General features: G+C 57.5%; 1 protein-coding gene across 2 annotated transcripts in view; it reads left to right on the top strand.

Annotated features, from left to right (window-relative positions):
• LOC134344604 (tonsoku-like protein) overlaps window positions 1-17,749 on the top strand; it is a 163,330-nt gene extending 145,581 nt beyond the window's left edge. For both annotated transcript variants that reach the window (XM_063044700.1, XM_063044701.1), the window contains 4 exons: window positions 1,018-1,193; window positions 3,427-3,500; window positions 4,215-4,348; window positions 17,076-17,749. In XM_063044700.1, the coding sequence (XP_062900770.1) occupies window positions 1,018-1,193; window positions 3,427-3,500; window positions 4,215-4,348; window positions 17,076-17,146 (455 nt within the window). In that variant the 3' untranslated portion in view covers window positions 17,147-17,749. The remainder of the gene's footprint in view (window positions 1-1,017; window positions 1,194-3,426; window positions 3,501-4,214; window positions 4,349-17,075) is intronic.
• The last annotated feature ends 1,595 nt before the right edge of the window (window positions 17,750-19,344 follow it).

Here is a 19,344-nt window from a genome sequence, read left to right as displayed (position 1 = left end):
GTACCACCCCTCCCACAGTGTGACCCTCCCTCGGTACCACCCCTCCCACAGTGTGACCCTCCCTCGGTACCGCCCCTCCCACGGTGTGACCCTCCCTCGGTACCACCCCCCCACAGTGTGACACCCCCCCCTCAGTACCACCCCTCCCACAGTGTGACCCTCCCTCGGTACCACCCCTCCCACAGTGACCCTCCCTCAGTGTGACTCTCCCTCAGTACCACCCCTCCCACAGTGTGACCCTCCCTCGGTACCACCCCTCCCACAGTGTGACCCTCCCTCGGTACCGCCCCCCCCCCCACAGTGTGATCCTCTCTCGGTACCACCCCTCCCACAGTGTGACCCCCTGTACCGCCCCTCCCACAGTGTGACCCTCCCTCAGTACCACCCCTCTCACAGTGTGACCCTCCCTCAATACCACCCCTCCCACAGTTGTGACCCTCCCTCAGTACCACCCCTCCCACAGTGTGACCCTCCCTCGGTACCACCCCTCCCACAGTGTGACCCTCCCTCGATACCACCCCTCCCACAGTGTGACCCTCCTTCGGTACCACCTCCCACAGTGTGACCCTCCCTCGGTAACCACCCCTCCCACAGTGTGACCCTCCCTCAGTACCACCCCTCCCACAGTGTGACCCTCCTCGGTACCACCCCTCCCTCAGTGTGACCCTCCCTCGGTATCACCCCTCCCACAGTGTGACCCTCCCTCAGTACCTCCCACAGTTGTGACCCTCCCTCAGTACCACCCCTCCCACCATGTGACCCTCCTTCAGTACGACCCCTCCCACAGTGTGACCCTCCCTCAGTACCACCGCTCCCACAGTGTGACCCTCCCTCAGTACCACCCCTCCCACAGTGTGACCCTCCCTCGGTACCACCCCTCCCACAGTGTGACACTTCCTCGATACCACCCCTCCCACAGTGTGACACTCCCTCGATACCACCCCTCCCACAGTGTGACCCTCCCTCAGTACCGCCCCTCCCACTTCTGTCTCATTTCCCCTCCCATCTCCTCTCCAGGCTGCAACAGGTTGGAGTCCCTGGACCTTTCCATGAACGCACTGGGAAGCCGCGGTCTGCAGCCGCTGCTCCACAGCATCCGGCCCACGCTGCTGACCCGACTGGGTCTGGGCTCTGTGACCTCCCACACACAAGAGAGCCTCCTCCTCGATCCACTCGTCACCTATCTGAGTCAGGTCAGTGCCAGCTCGCCGGTGCCTACCGAAAGTACCCGTTTTAGTCAGTCTCTCTCTTCCTCTCTCTATCTCTCCTTTCCCTCTCTCACTCACTATCCATCTCTCTGTCCCACTTTCTCTCTTTATCTCTCTCTGTTGTTCTATCTATCTCTATCTCTATCTATCCTCTCTTTACCTCCTTTATTTTTATCCTCTCTCACACACACACTACCACTCTCCCTCTTCTGTTTCTCTCTCTCTATCTCATCGCTCTCTCACTCTCACATTAACAATCTCTCTCTCCCTCTTTCACCAGTGTCCGTCTCACTCACACTCTGTCCCACCCATCCAGCTCTCTGTCCCTCTATCAATCCCTACTTCTACCTCACTCTCTCGTTCAATCTCTCTCCCACTTTATATTCCTTTTTCTTTCTCTGTCTCTACCTCTACCCCCTCTCCCACCACAACCCTTCTCCCCTCTACCCGTATCTCCCCATCTCCCCACTCCCCATCACTCTCCCCCTCATGCTCCCCCCTCACATCTCTCCCCTCTCACGCTCTCTCCCCTTCTCACATTCTCCCCCAAAATGCTCCTTCCCCTCTCCCCTATTCCCCTCTCCCCATCCCCCTCTCCCCTACTTCCCTCTCCCTACACCCCATCTTCCCCTACCCCGTCTCCACCTACCTGCCTTTTCTCCATAACCCTTCATTCCTCTACAATGCAAAAACGTGTCCAACGTTGTCTTTCTTCCTTTCTTTATCAATCTTTTTATTAATTTAAAAAAGTACATATATACAAACAAGAGGAGGATTATCTCAGATATCTATATCGATAACAACACATATAAAAAGTAAAATAAACACTATCAAGATCATACATAGTATTAATCTAACAATATATAATAAAAAATAAGATAATCAATTCTCCTCTTGTCATTTCATGAAAAGAAAAAAAAGATAAAGAAACTTTTATAATATTTATATATATTTGTATAAACCTACTATTCTCTATAAACAAAAACAAAAAATTTTTTAAAAGGAAAAGGAAAAAAGGGGACTGGGCAGCCCATACTGAGAGTAAAGCAAGAAAAAAGAGAAACTTTCCAATCAAATCCAAAGTTTTGAGAAAGTAACTGGAAGAGCAATAAATCAAACCATATGAGAATATTGAATAAAAGGTCGCCAGGTTTCTTCAAATTTAAAGGATGTATGCAACGTTCGACTTCTTATTTTCTCCAAACTTAGACAGGACATAATGGAGGAAAGCCAATAAAAAACAGTAGGTGGATTAGAGTCATTTATAAATGGTTATTGAATTTGCGAAAGCTATCTAACGATAAAATTAAAGGTGCGTGGGAATTGGAATTTCGAGAGTCACTTTCAGATAATCAATGGGGGGAAAAAATTTCATTTGATAAATACCTCATCTATTTGTGCCCGTCATTCCTTGATGCAGTTCAAGGTAGTACATCGGGTACATATGTCAAAGGATAAATTAGCCCGTACTTTTCCCAATATTAATCCCATTTGCAACAGATGTAATACTGAGGTGGGTACTTTAACTCATACGTTTTGGTCTTGTTTAAGATAGATAATTTTTGGAAAGATGTCTTTAAAACTTTATCAAAAGTTTTTGAATTTGGACCTACAACCGAATTGATTTACAACAATTTTTGGGATCATTCAACTGGAAGCAGGATATGTTCCTGTTCCCACTCAACGGATGATAGCTTTTATAACTTTATTGGCTAGGAGAGCCGTTTTGCTTAAATGGAAGGACTCTAACTTTATCTTAAATATATTTACTAAAGGAGTCCCCTCTCCCTTCCCCTTTCCCTCTCCCACTCCACCCACCCCTTCTCCTTTGTCAATCTCTCTCTCTCCCCTTTCTCTCCTCTGCCCCCTCCCTTCCCCCTTTCTTTCCCCTCCACCCTCCCTCCCCCTCTCCTCTCTCCCCAACCCCTTCTCCCTCACCCCCTCCCTCTCCCTCTCCCCCACCCCCTCCCTCTCCCCCTCTCCTCCTCTCCTCCCCTTCTCCCCCACCCCCTCCCTCTCCTCCTCTCCTCTCCATCTCCCCTCATGCTGTCCCCCTCTCCCTCCCCACACTCCCCCTCTCACTCTCTTCCCCTCTCCTCCTCCCTCCCTGTGTCACTCACTCCTCTCTCCATTTCACCTCACTTTTTCAGGCTGCCATTGTCTCTTAAGTTTTCATCCGCACACGTTGTCAGTAAGACGCTCTCTCTTCTCCCAACAGGATGGCTGCATTCTGGCTCATCTCAACCTCTCCAGCAATGCCCTCAACAACGACAGCATCAGGAATCTTGCCAGGTACCTCGTGACCAGCTTCACCCTTTGCAATACAAACCCCAACCACTTGTACCCACAGTTGACTGTCTCTACGTCCATCTCTCTCAGAGGGACATCTGTACACTGATGGTGTCTCTCAGTCCCTCTTACTCAGAGAGAGATCGGTACAATGACCGGTGTCACTCAGGGGGAGATCTGTACACTGACCGGTATCTCTCAGGGGGAGATCTGTACACTGACCGGTGTCTCTCAGTCCCTCTCACTCAGAGAGAGATCGATACCCTGACCGGTGTCACTCAGGGGGAGATCTGTACACTGACCGGGGTCTCTCAGTCCCTCTCACTCAGAGAGAGATCGGTACACTGACCGGTGTCTCTCGGTCCTGCTCGCTCCCCCTCCTCCTCTGCCTCCCCATCATCCCCCTCCCCTCCCCCTCCCTCACACCCCCTCTCCCCTCAGCCCCCTCCCCTCACCCCTCTCCTCCCCATTCCCCTCCTCCACTTTCTCTCCCTCCCCTCTCCACATCCCAACTCCCACCTCCCTCTCCCCCTTCCCCAGTCCCCTATCCCCTATCCCCTCTCCCCCCTCCATGCTTCCTCCTCTGTTCCCTCCCCTCTCCCATTCTCCCCACTCCCTCTCCCTGGAGGTTCTGCACACTGGGTTGTTTGGTTCTCTCGAAATGGTGGTGCTGTGGGCCGGACTAATCTGACAGGTCACCCTCCCATTCCCCACTAGGTGCCTACCCTCTCTCCCATCGCTGGCATCCCTGGACCTTTCCCAAAACCCTGGCATCAGTCTGCCCGGTCTGCAGATCCTTCTGGATGCCCTGGACAAGGGGACATCATGCCTGGATCTCCTGGATTTGTCAGGTGAGTGGGAACAAGGAGTCGATCTGTCTGTGAGGTGACGGGTGGGGACATTCATCACTTGACGCCCACAGTCAGTGGGTCATGGAGCAGTCTAGACTCCAAATGACGGGAGGTCAGTGAGTGTCCCTCCAGGGTGAGGCGGGAGGTCAGTGAGTGTCCCTCCGGGCAGAGGCGGGAGGTCAGTGAGCGTCCCTCCGGGCTGAGGCGGGAGGCCCCCGAGCGTCCCTCCGGGCTGAGGCGGGAGGTCAGTGAGCGTCCCTCCGGGCTGAGGCGGGAGGTCACCGAGCGTCCCTCCGGGCTGAGGCGGGAGGTCACCGAGCGTCCCTCCGGGCTGAGGCGGGAGGTCAGTGAGCGTCCCTCCGGGCTGAGGCGGGAGGTCACCGAGCGTCCCTCCGGGCTGAGGCGGGAGGTCCCCGAGCGTCCCTCCGGGCTGAGGCGGGAGGTCAGTGAGCGTCCCTCCGGGCTGAGGTGGGAGGTCACCGAGCGTCCCTCCGGGCTGAGGCGGGAGGCCCCCGAGCGTCCCTCCGGGCTGAGGCGGGAGGTCACCGAGCGTCCCTCCGGGCTGAGGCGGGAGGCCCCCGAGCGTCCCTCCGGGCTGAGGCGGGAGGTCAGTGAGCGTCCCTCCGGGCTGAGGCGGGAGGTCAGTGAGCGTCCCTCCGGGCTGAGGCGGGAGGTCACCGAGCGTCCCTCCGGGCTGAGGCGGGAGGTCACCGAGCGTCCCTCCGGGCTGAGGCGGGAGGTCAGTGAGCGTCCCTCCGGGCTGAGGCGGGAGGTCAGTGAGCGTCCCTCCGGGCTGAGGCGGGAGGTCAGTGAGCGTCCCTCCGGGCTGAGGCGGGAGGTCAGTGAGCGTCCCTCCGGGCTGAGGCGGGAGGTCACCGAGCGTCCCTCCGGGCTGAGGCGGGAGGTCACCGAGCGTCCCTCCGGGCTGAGGCGGGAGGTCACCGAGCGTCCCTCCGGGCTGAGGCGGGAGGTCAGTGAGCGTCCCTCCGGGCTGAGGCGGGAGGTCAGTGAGCATCCCTCCGGGCTGAGGCGGGAGGATTTCCTAAGGAGGGGGGGGTTCTTTCATACCTGGAGACGTTAACCCTTGCTACAGATTTGGGGAATTTTTCGCTGGAGGGTTACAGGCCTGGATCAGAATGAAAATATGTCAGGTTTCATATCACGGACATGTTTTCCAGCCACTGAAGGTAGAAACAAAAACGATGAATCACAATCAGAAATACTTGAGCATTGAATTCAGTGAGTAGTGCAACATGGAGCAAACTCTAGTGAGGGAGAGTTCACGGCTTCAATGTTCATTTAGGAATCGGATGGCAGTGGGGAACAAACTGTTCCTGAATCACTGAGTGTGTATCTTCAGGCTCCTGTACCTCCTTCCTGATTGTAGCAGTGAGAAGAGGGTGTATCCTGGGTGATGGGGTCCTTAATGATTCATGCCGACTTTTTGAGGTGTCGGTTACTGAAGATGTCCTCGATACTGTTGACTCTCCACACTCCCTACCGGACAGTGTCCCTCCACACTCCCTACCCCACAACGTCCCTCCGCACTCCCTACCCCACACCATCCCTCCGCATTCCCCACCCCACATCGTCCCTCCGCACTCCCCACCCCACACCATCCCACCACACTCCTCACCCCACACCGTCCCTCCACACTCCCTACCCCACACCTCCCCACCCCACACCGTCCCTCCGCACTCCCTACCCCACACCGTCCCTCCACACTCCCTACCCCACACCTCCCCAGCCCACACCGTCCCTCCACACTCCCTACCCCACACCATTCCAAACACACTCCCACCCCACACCGTCCCTCCGCACTCCCTACCCCACACCGTCCCTCCACACTCCCTACCCCACACCTCCCCACCCCACACCGTCCTTCCACACTCCCTACCCCACACCATCCCACCACACTCCTCACCCCACACCGTCCCTCCACACTCCCTACCCCACACCTCCCCACCCCACACCGTCCCTCCGCACTCCCTACCCCACACCGTCCCTCCACACTCCCTACCCCACACCTCCCCACCCCACACCGTCCTTCCACACTCCCTACCCCACACCATCCCACCACACTCCTCACCCCACACCGTCCCTCCACACTCCCTACCCCACACCTCCCCAGCCCACACCGTCCCTCCACACTCCCTACCCCACACCATTCCAAACACACTCCCACCCCACACCGTCCCTCCGCACTCCCTACCCCACACCGTCCCTCCACACTCCCTACCCCACACCTCCCCACCCCACACCGTCCTTCCACACTCCCTACCCCACACCATCCCACCACACTCCTCACCCCACACCGTCCCTCCACACTCCCTACCCCACACCATTCCAAACACACTCCCACCCCACACCGTCCCTCCGCACTCCCTACCCCACACCGTCCCTCCACACTCCCTACCCCACACCTCCCCACCCCACACCGTCCCTCCACACTCCCTACCCCACACCATCCCACCACACTCCTCACCCCACACCGTCCCTCCGCACTCCCTACCCCACACCTCCCCACCCCACACCGTCCCTCCGCACTCCCTACCCCACACCTCCCCAGCCCACACCGTCCCTCCACACTCCCTACCCCACACCATCCCACCACACTCCGTCCCTCCGCACTCCCTACCCCACACCTCCCCACCCCACACCGTCCCTCCGCACTCCCTACCCCACACCTCCCCAGCCCACACCGTCCCTCCACACTCCCTACCCCACACCATCCCACCACACTCCGTCCCTCCACACTCCCTACCCCACACCACCCCACCCCACACCGTCCCTCCGCACTCCCTACCCCACACCTCCCCAGCCCACACCGTCCCTCCACACTCCCTACCCCACACCATCCCACCACACTCCCTACCCCACACCATCCCACCACACTCCCTACCCCACACCATCCCACCACACTCCTCACCCCACACCGTCCCTCCACACTCCCTACCCCACACCTCCCAAGCCCACACCGTCCCTCCACACTCCCTACCACACACCATCCCTCCACACTCCCTACCACACACCTCCCCGCCCCACACCGTCCCTCCACACTCCCTACCACACACCATTCCAAACACACTCCCACCCCACACCGTCCCTCCGCACTCCCTACCCCACACCGTCCCTCCACACTCCCTACCCCACACCTCCCCGCCCCACACCGTCCCGCCACACTCCCTACCCAACGTACCTCTGCACTCCCTACCCCACACCATCCCTCCGCATTCCCCACCCCACATCGTCCCTCCGCACTCCCCACCCCACACCATCCCACCACACTCCTCACCCCACACCGTCCCTCCACACTCCCTACCCCACACCTCCCCACCCCACATCGTCCCTCCGCACTCCCTACCCCACACCGTCCCTCCACACTCCCTACCCCACACCTCCCCACCCCACATCGTCCCTCCGCACTCCCTACCCCACACCGTCCCTCCACACTCCCTACCCCACACCATCCCACCACACTCCTCACCCCACACCGTCCCTCCACACTCCCTACCCCACACCTCCCCACCCCACATCGTCCCTCCGCACTCCCTACCCCACACCGTCCCTCCACACTCCCTACCCCACACCTCCCCACCCCACACCGTCCCTCCACACTCCCTACCCACTCCCTACCCCACACCATCCCACCACACTCCTCACCCCACACCGTCCCTCCACACTCCCTACCCCACACCATTCCAAACACACTCCCACCCCACACCGTCCCTCCGCACTCCCTACCCCACACCGTCCCTCCACACTCCCCACCCCACACCATCCCTCCGCACTCCCCACCCCACACCTCCCCACCCCACACCATCCCTCCGCACTCCCCACCCCACACCGTCCCTCCACACTCCCTACCCCATACCTCCCCACCCCACACCGTCCCGCCGCACTCCCTACCCCACAACGTCCCTCCGCACTCCCTACCCCACACCATCCCTCCGCATTCCCCACCCCACATCGTCCCTCCGCACTCCCCACCCCACACCATCCCACCACACTCCTCACCCCACACCGTCCCTCCACACTCCCTACCCCACACCTCCCCACCCCACACCGTCCCTCCGCACTCCCTACCCCACACCGTCCCTCCACACTCCCTACCCCACACCTCCCCACCCCACACCGTCCCTCCGCACTCCCTACCCCACACCGTCCCTCCACACTCCCTACCACACACCTCCCCACCCCACACCGTCCCTCCACACTCCCTACCCCACACCATTCCAAACACACTCCCACCCCACACCGTCCCTCCGCACTCCCTACCCCACACCATCCCACCACACTCCCCACCCCACACCGTCCCTCCACACTCCCTACCCCACACCGTCCCTCCACACTCCCTACCCCACACCTCCCCACCCCACACCGTCCCTCCACACTCCCTACCCCACACCATCCCACCACACTCCTCACCTCACACCGTCCCTCCACACTCCCTACCCCACACCTCCCCACCCCCCACCGTCCCTCCACACTCCCTACCCCACACCATCCCACCACACTCCCTACCCCACACCATCCCACCTTACACCATCCCTCCACACTCCCTACCCCACACCATCCCACCACACTCCTCACCCCACACCATCCCTCCACACTCCCCACCCCACACCGTCCCTCCACACTCCCACCCCACACCATCCCTCCACACCTCCCCACCCCACACCGTCCCTCCGCACTCCCCACCCCACACCATCCCTCCACACTCCCCACCCCACACCGTCCCTCCACACTCCCTACCCCACACCTCCCCACCCCACACCGTCCCTCCGCACTCCCCACCCCACACCATTCCAAACACACTCCCACCCCACACCGTCCCTCCGCACTCCCTACCCCACAACGTCCCTCCGCACTCCCTACCCCACACCGTCCCTCCGCACTCCCTACCCCACACCGTCCCTCCGCACTCCCTTCCCCACACCTCCCCACCCCACACCATCCCTCCGCACTCCCTACCCCACACCTCCCCACCCCACACCGTCCCTCCGCACTCCCTACCCCACACCTCCCCACCCCACACCATCCCTCCGCACTCCCCACCCCACACCGTCCCTCCGCACTCCCCACCCCACACCGTCCCTCCACACTCCCACCCCACACCATTCCAAACACACTCCCACCCCACACCGTCCCTCCGCACTCCCTACCCCACACCTCCCCACCCCACACCATCCCTCCGCACTCCCCACCCCACACCATCCCTCCACACTCCCACCCCACACCATTCCAAACACACTCCCACCCCACACCATTCCAAACACACTCCCACCCCACACCGTCCCTCCGCACTCCCTACCCCACACCTCCCCACCCCACACCGTCCCTCCACACTCCCCACCCCACACCATTCCAAACACACTCCCACCCCACACCATTCCAAACACACTCCCTACCCCACACACTCCCTACCCCACACCGTCCCTCCACACTCCCCACCCCACACCATTCCAAACACACTCCCACCCCACACCATTCCAAACACACTCCCACCCCACACCATCCCTCCACACTCCCCACCCCACACCGTCCCTCCACACTCCCCACCCCACACCATTCCAAACACACTCCCACCCCACACCATCCCTCCACACTCCCCACCCCACACAGTCCCTCCACACTCCCCACCCCACACCATCCCTCCACACTCCCCACCCCACACCGTCCCTCCACACTCCCCACCCCACACCGTCCCTCCGCACTCCCACCCCACACCTCCCTACCCCACACCATCCCTCCACACTCCCCACTCCCCACCCCACACCATCCCTCCACACTCCCACCCCACACCGTCCCTCCACACTCCCCACCCCACACCATCCCTCCACACTCCCACCCCACACCTCCCCACCCCACACCATCCCTCCGCACTCCCCACCCCACACCATCCCTCCACACTCCCACCCCACACCTCCCCACCCCACACCATCCATCCGCACTCCCCACCCCACACCATTCCAAACACACTCCCTAGCCCACACCGTCCCTCCACACTCCCACCCCACACCATCCCTCCACACTCCCCACCCCACACCGTCCCTCCACACTCCCACCCCACACTGTCCCTCCACACTCCCACCCCACACCATTCCAAACACACTCCCACCCCACACCGTCCCTCCACACTCCCACCCCACACCGTCCCTCCACACTCCCACCCCACACCATTCCAAACACACTCCCACCCCACACCTCCCCACCCCACACCATCCCTCCACACTCCCCACCCCACACCGTCCCTCCACACTCCCACCCCACACCGTCCCTCCACACTCCCCACCCCACACCATCCCTCCACACTCCCCACCCCACACCGTCCCTCCACACTCCCACCCCACACCATTCCAAACACACTCCCACCCCACACCGTCCCTCCGCACTCCCCACCCCACACCATTCCAAACACACTCCCACCCCACACCGTCCCTCCACACTCCCACCCCACACCGTCCCTCCACACTCCCACCCCACACCATTCCAAACACACTCCCACCCCACACCGTCCCTCCGCACTCCCCACCCCACACCATTCCAAACACACTCCCACCCCACACCGTCCCTCCACACTCCCACCCCACACCATTCCAAACACACTCCCACCCCACACCGTCCCTCCGCACTCCCTACCCCACACCTCCCCACCCCACACCATCCCTCCGCACTCCCCACCCCACACCGTCCCTCCACACTCCCACCCCACACCATTCCAAACACACTCCCCACCCCACACCGTCCCTCCACACTCCCACCCCACACCATTCCAAACACACTCCCACCCCACACCGTCCCTCCACACTCCCCACCCCACACCGTCCCTCCACACTCCCACCCCACACCATTCCAAACACACTCCCACCCCACACCTCCCCACCCCACACCGTCCCTCCGCACTCCCCACCCCACACCGTCCCTCCACACTCCCTACCGGACACCGTCCCTCCACACTCCCTACCCCACACCATTCCAAACACACTCCCTAACCCACACCTCCCCACCCCACACCGTCCCTCCACACTCCCCACCCCACACCGTCCCTCCGCACTCCCCACCCCACACCATCCCTCCACACTCCCTACCCCACACCTCCCCACCCCACACCGTCCCTCCCCACTCCCCATCCCACACCGTCCCTCCGCACTCCCTACCGGACACCGTCCCTCCACACCTCCCCACCCCACACCGTCCCTCCGCACTCCCCATCCCACACCGTCCCTCCGCACTCCCTACCGGACACAGTCCCTCCACACCTCCCCACCCCACACCGTCCCTCCGCACTCCCCACCCCACACTGTCCCTCCGCACTCCCACCCCACACCGTCCCTCCACACTCCTCACCCCACACCGTCCCTCCGCACTCCCCACCCCACACCGTTCCTCCGCACTCCCCACCCGTCACCGTCCCTCCACACTCCCCACCCCACACCGTCCCTCCGCACTCCCCACCCCACACCGTTCCTCCGCACTCCCCACCCGTCACCGTCCCTCCACACTCCCTACAGGATGGTGATACAAGCAAACCTTGTTGACTGTTTATAAATCTAGTCGGGACATCGACATGCATCCTGTCAGGCTGTTTCACAGGTGGAAATAATGCATTTGACTTGATGTTTTCATATATATCTGGCAAATACAGCTGATCTTTACATAATGTTCATTTTTAAATCCGAGAGGCGTAGCTTTAGATTTAAAAGGCAGAGGTTCAAGGAGATGAGAGGGGCAAGTTTAAAGTCATTGACTGTATTCAGAGATTTCCGCTCTCCAGCCCAGCAACACACCTTTTTAACAGCAGTCTATCATAGGGCAACTGCGATGACCAATTAACCTTGAACTGTGCGAGCACCCAGAGGTTCCCCACGCATTTCACGGAGAGAACACACAGGTCTTTCAGAGAGGGCGCCGGAGTTGAACTCTGAACTGCGGAGAGCCCCAGGCTGTAATTGTGAGCCACTAACCGGCTCTTTACACAGTGAGTGACGGGTGCCTGGGATAGGCTGCCTGGGGTGTTGGTGGAAGCAGAGACCATCGAGGTGTACGAGAAGCTTTTAGAAATGTGAGCATGCAGAGAAGTGGTACTTGTGTCAAGAACAGGCAGAAGGCATTGCCTTTAATTTGGTGTTGTGTTTGGCACCAACGTGATGGGCCAAGGGGCCAGTTCCTGAGCTGTCATGTTCTGGAAGTTGTAGTAACCATTTCAATGCCACTGCCCTGCTCTGAAGGAGGCCTTTAGAATGTAGAGCCGTACAGCACGCAGTGTTGTGCCAAACCAATTCAATCAGTCATCCAGTGGCCAAATTAAACTGAACTCCCCTGCCTGCATAATGTCCACATCTCTCCCTTTAAACTAAACCCTGTATAATGTCCACATCCTCCCCTTTAAACTAAACCTTGTATAATGTCCACATCCCTTCCTTTAAACTAAACCCTGCATAATGTCCACATCCTTCCCATTAGTCACATCCTCAAAAAATTCAATCAGGCTCGTAAGGCACGACCTGCCCTTGACAAAGCCATGTTGACTATTCCTAATCATATTATACCTCTCCAAATGTTCATAGATCCTGCCTCTCAGGATCTTCTCCATCAACTTACCAACCACTGAAGTAAGACTCACTGGTCTGTAATTTCCTGGGCTATCTCAACTCCCTTTCTTGAATAAGGGAACAACATCCGCAACCCTCCAATCCTCCGTAACCTCTCTCATCCCTATTGATGATGCAAAGATTATCGTCAGAGGCTCAGCAGTCTCCTCCCTCGCCTCCCACAGTAGCCTGGGGTACATCTCATCCGGTCCCGGCGACTTATCCAACTTGATGCTTTCCAAAAGCTCCAGCACTTCCTCTTTCTTAATATCTACATGCTCAAGCTTTTCAGTCTGCTACAAGTCATCCCTCAATCACCACGATCCTTTTCCATAGTGAATACTGAAGCAAAGTATTCATTAAGTACCTCTGCTATTTCCTCCAGTTGCATACACACTTTCCCACTGTCACACTTGATAGGTCCTATTCTTTCACGTCTTATCCTCTTGCTCTTCACATACTTGTAGAATGCCTTGGGGTTTTCCTTAATCTTGCCCGCCAAGGCCTTCTCATGGCCCCTTCTGGCTCTCCTAATTTCTTTCTTAAGCTCCTTTCCGTTAGCCTTATAATCTTCTAGATCTCTAACATTACCTCGCTCTCTGAACCTTTTGTAAGCTTTTGTTTTCTTCTTGACTAGATTTACTATAGCCTTTGTACACCAGGGTTCCTGTACCCTACCATAACTTCCCGTCCCATTGGAACGTACCTATGCAGAACTCCACACAAATATCATAGAACATAGAATAGTACAGCACAGTACAGGCCCTTTGGCCCACAATGTTGTACCGACCCTTGAACCCTGCCTCCCATATAACCCCCACCTTAAATTCCTCCATATACCTGTCGATTAGTCTCTGAAGCTTCACTAGTGTATCTGCCTCCACCACTGACTCAGGCAGTGTATTCCACGCACCAACCACTCTCTGAGTAAAATATCTTCCACTAATATCCCCCTTGAACTTCCCACCCCTTACCTTAAAGCCATGTCCTCTTGTATTGAGCAGTGGTGCCCTGGGGAAGAGGTGCTGGCTGTCCACTCTATCTATTCCTCTTAGTATCTTGTACACCTCTATCATGTCTCCTCTCATCCTCCTTCTCCCCAAAGAGTAAAGCCCTAGCTCCCTTAATCTCTGATCATAATGCATACTCTCCAAACCAGGCAGCATCCTGGTAAATCTCCTCTGTACCCTTTCCAATGCTTCCACATCCTTCCTATAGTGAGGAGACCAGAACTGGACACAGTACTCCCAGTGTGGCCTAACCAGAGTTTTATAGAGCTGCATCATTACATCACGACTCTTAAACTCTATCCCTTGACTTATGAAAGCTAACACCCCATAAGCTTTAACTACCCTATCCACCTGTGAGGCAACTTTCAGGGATCTGTGGACATGTACCCCCAGATCCCCCTGCTCCTCCACACTACCAAGTATCCTGCCATTTACTTTGTACTCTGCCTTGGAATTTGTCCTTCCAAAGTGTACCACCTCACACTTCTCCGGGTTGAACTCCATCTGCTACTTCTCAGCCCACTTCTGCATCCTATCAATGTCCCTCTGCAATCTTCGACAATCCTCTGCACTATCCACAACACCACCAACCTTTTTGTCGTCTGCGAACTTGCCAACCCACCCTTCTACCCCCACATCCAGGTCGTTAATAAAAATCACGAAAAGTAGAGGTCCCAGAACAGATCCTTGTGGGACACCACTAGTCACAGTCCTCCAATCTGACTGTACTCCCTCCACCACCACCCTCTGCCTTCTGCAGGCGAGCCAATTCTGAATCCACCCGGCCAAACCTCCCTGGATCCCATGCCTTCTGACTTTCTGAATAAGTCTACCTGAATATCCCCTGAACATTTGCCACATTTCTTCCGTAAGTGTCCCTGAGAACATCTGTTCCCAATTTAAGCTTCCAAGTTCCTGCCTGATAGCCTCATAATTCCCCTCACTCCAATTAAACGCTTTTCTAACTTGTCTGTTCCCATCTCTCTCCAATGCTATTGTACAGGAGATAGAATTGTGATCACTATCTCCAAAATGCTGTCCCACTGAGAGATCTGACACCTGATCAGGTTCATTTCCCAATACCAGATCAAGCACAGTCTCTCCTCTTGTAGGCTTATCTACATATTGTGTCAAGAAACCTTCCTAAGTACACCTAATAAACTCCACCCCATCTAAACCCCTTGCTGTATGGAGATGCCAATCGATATTGGGGAAATTAAAATCTCCCATCACGACAACTCTGTTGTTATTATTACACCTTTCCAGGATCTGTTTCCCTATCTGCTCCTCAATATCCCTGTTACTATTGGGCAGCCAATAAAAAACACCCAGTAAAGTTATTGACCCCTTCCTGTTCCTAACCTGTACCCACAGAAACTCCGTAGACAATCCCTCCATGACATCCATCTTTTCTGCAGCCGTGACACTATCTCTGATCAACAGTGCCCCCACCTCTTTTGCCTCCCTCCCTGTCCTTTCTGAAACATCTAAAACTCGGCACTTGAAGTAACCATCCCTGTTTGTGAGCCATCCAAGTCTCTGTAATGGCCACCACATCGTAGCTCCAAGATTCATTTTGAGATTCAGCGTTGAACAACAAGCCGTGCTACCCAGCAAGCCAAGCCTAGTCACGGGACAATTTACAACAACCAATTAACCTATCAACCGGTGTATCTCTGGAGTGTGGGAGGAAATCTGTATGTTGAGCAGAAGGAATGTATAAACTTGCTTGCAGAGGATGCCGGAATTGAACTCTGAACTGGGAAGCTCCGAGCTGTAACTGCATCATGCTACCATGGCGATGTGTTTATCCTCGTCTCCCTGCCTGTGATCGGCACCTCACCATATCACCAGCTCTGTCAGAAAAACGGCTCGAAGGACTGTAGATGCTGGAAATCCAAAACAGAAATAGAAAGGGCAAGCAAATGGATTGTATCACAGTCACAATGCTGGAGGAACTCGGCAGGTCGGGCAGCATCTGTGGAGAGGAGTAAACAGTCGATGCTTCAGGCTGAGACCCTTCATCAGGAGGTGGATCGCGAAGGTTTCGAGTCAGAATCAGGTTTATTATCAGCAGCATGTGTCATGAAATTTGTTAACTTACCAGCAGTAGTTCCACGCAATACATAATGTAGAAGAAAAAAGTGAAAATAGATAGGTTATGGATCAAATATAAATGCAAACAGGTTTTTCCGACTGAGGTTGGATGAGAGTCCAGCTAGAGGTCATGGGTTAAGGGTGAAAGGTGGAATGATTAAAGGGAACATGAAGGGGAAACTCCTTCACTCAGAGGATGGTGAGAGTGTGGAACGAGCTGCCAGTGGAGGTGCTGATCATTTGATTTCAAGGCTTAAGAGAAGTTTGGATGGGAAGAGTGTGGAGAAAGTATTGAGAATAGGAGTTGGGATGTTATGGGGAGGTTGTATAAGACATTGGTGAGGCCAAATTTGGAGTATTGTGTACAGTTCTGGTCACCTAACTATAGGAAGGGTATCAGTAAGATTGAAAGAGTGCAGAGAAGATTTACTAGGATGTTGCCGGGCCTTCAGGAGTTGAGTAACGGGGAAAGATTGAACAGGTTAGGACTTTATTCCTTGGAGCGTAGAAGAATGAGGGGGAGAGATAAATACGAGAGGACATGGCTTTAGGGTGAAAGGGGTAAGGTTTAGGGGGAACAAGCTGCCATCTGATGTGGTAAATGTGGGCTCACTCTTAAGTTTTAAGAATAAATTGGATAGATACATGGATGGGAGAGGTCTGGAGGGTTGTGGACTGGATGCAGGTCAATGGGAGCAGCGGAGTAAAGTTTCGGCACAGACTAGAAGGGCCGAATGGCCTGTTTTCTGTGCTGTAGTGTTCTATGGTTCTATATCAGAGCTGTGGGTCAATGAGACTCAGCACTGATTAGATGGGCCAAAACTCCTGTTTCCGTCTTGTACTTTTCTCTGTACAACACTCACCACCCGGGTCGTCAGTGTCAAGGGGGTAGGACTCCTGACCTCCCCCCAGGACCCCCCTCAGTTTAGGGTTACCGGGTGGGGGGGGAGGTGGAACTGGGTTTGCGGGGGGGGATTGACGGTGCAGGAGGAGAGAGGAACTGAAGCGAAGGAACTGTTTTTGCAGGGTGTGCCGTGCAGCAGGAGGACGGCAGCGATGTTACGCAGAGGTGGTATCTGAGGGACCTCCGACTGTGAGCAGCAGATTCTCAAAAACAGAACTAGCACACGATTCACTCCACAACCACGTGGGGTAAAGGGCTGGCACCGAGAGAGGCCGTTCAGCCTACAGACAGTATTCTATCACTGGACCGCATCCTCATCCACCTGCGGGACTGTGGGAGGGGATTAACCTGCTCCGTGACCCAGTTCCTCACTCAGACTGTTCCGTTGATAGAGGAGAGGGTGGAGTAAGGCACCCACAGCCGTTATACCAGGGATCAAAGTGCAGAAACAGGCCCTTCAGCCCACTACATCCCTGCTAACCATCAGATAACCATCCACACCAACTTCACCGTAATACTAGGGGTTGCTGGGTTAAGGTGAGAGGGGAGATGTCTACACAAAAGGCAATTCAAATGGTGTGTGGAACAAGCTGCCAGAGGAGGTGGTTGAGGGGCTACAATTATAAACACAACCACTCTCCCCTCGTATCAGATTTGTCCTTCTTCAGCCCTCTCCCTCTTCCACCTACCCCCTGCCAGCTCCTCACTTCACCTCCCTCCCCACCCACCTTCCCTTCCCCCTCCCCTGGTCTCCCCTACCCCCTGCTAGCTCCTCACCACCTCCCTCCCCACCCACCTTCCCTTCCCCCTCCCCTCGTCTCCCCTACCCCCTGCCAGCTCCTCACTTCACCTCCCTCCCCACCCACCTTCCCTTCCCCCTCCCCTGGTCTCCCCTACCCCCTGCCAGCTCCTCACTTCACCTCCCTCCCCACCCACCTTCCCTTCCCCCTCCCCTGGTCTCCCCTACCCCCTGCCAGCTCCTCACTTCACCTCCCTCCCCACCCACCTTCCCTTCCCCCTCCCCTGGTCTCCCCTACCCCCTGCCAGCTCCTCACTTCACCTCCCTCCCCACCCACCTTCCCTTCCCCCTCCCCTGGTCTCCCCTACCCCCTGCCAGCTCCTCACCACCTCCCTCCCCACCCACCTTCCCTTCCCCCTCCCCTGGTCTCCCCTACCTCCTGCCAGCTCCTCACTTCACCTCCCTCCCCACCCACCTTCCCTTCCCCCTCCCCTCGTCTCCCCTACCCCCTGCCAGCTCCTCACCACCTCCCTCCCCACCCACCTTCCCTCCCCCTCCCCTGGTCTCCCCTACCCCCTGCCAGCTCCTCACTTCACCTCCCTCCCCACCCACCTTCCCTTCCCCCTCCCCTGGTCTCCCCTACCCCTGCCAGCTCCTCACTTCACCTCCCTCCCCACCCACCTTCCCTTCCCCCTCCCCTCGTCTCCCCTACCCCCTGCCTGCTCCTCACTTCACCTCCCTCCCCACCCACCTTCCCTTCCCCCTCCCCTGGTCTCCCCTACCCCCTGCCAGCTCCTCACTTCACCTCCCTCCCCACCCACCTTCCCTTCCCCCTCCCCTGGTCTCCCCTACCCCCTGCCAGCTCCTCACTTCACCTCCCTCCCCACCCACCTTCCCTTCCCCCTCCCCTGGTCTCCCCTACCCCCTGCCAGCTCCTCACCACCTCCCTCCCCACCCACCTTCCCTTCCCCCTCCCCTGGTCTCCCCTACCCCCTGCCAGCTCCTCACTTCACCTCCCTCCCCACCCACCTTCCCTTCCCCCTCCCCTGGTCTCCCCTACCCCTGCCAGCTCCTCACTTCACCACCCACCTTCCCTTCCCCCTCCCCTCGTCTCCCCTACCCCCTGCCTGCTCCTCACTTCACCTCCCTCCCCACCCACCTTCCCTTCCCCCTCCCCTGGTCTCCCCTACCCCCTGCCAGCTCCTCACTTCACCTCCCTCCCCACCCACCTTCCCTTCCCCCTCCCCTCGTCTCCCCTACCCCCTGCCTGCTCCTCACTTCACCTCCCTCCCCACCCACCTTCCCTTCCCCCTCCCCTGGTCTCCCCTACCCCCTGCCAGCTCCTCACCAGCTCCCTCCCCACCCACCTTCCCTCCCCCCTCCCCTGGTCTCCCCTACCCCCTGCCAGCTCCTCACTTCACCTCCCTCCCCACCCACCTTCCCTTCCCCCTCCCCTTGTCTTCCCTACCCCTGCCAGCTCCTCACCACCTCCCTCCCCACCCACCTTCCCTCCCCCTCCCCTGGTCTCCCCTACCCCCTGCCAGCTCCTCACTTCACCTCCCTCCCCACCCACCTTCCTTTCCCCCTCCCCTCGTCTCCCCTACCCCCGGCCAGCTCCTCACTTCGCCTCCCTCCCCACCCACCTTCCCTTC

Source organism: Mobula hypostoma, chromosome 3, assembly GCF_963921235.1.
Source record: "Mobula hypostoma chromosome 3, sMobHyp1.1, whole genome shotgun sequence".
In the NCBI taxonomy this organism is placed as follows: domain Eukaryota; kingdom Metazoa; phylum Chordata; class Chondrichthyes; order Myliobatiformes; family Myliobatidae; genus Mobula; species Mobula hypostoma.
This window is presented reverse-complemented; position numbering and strand designations above follow the sequence as displayed.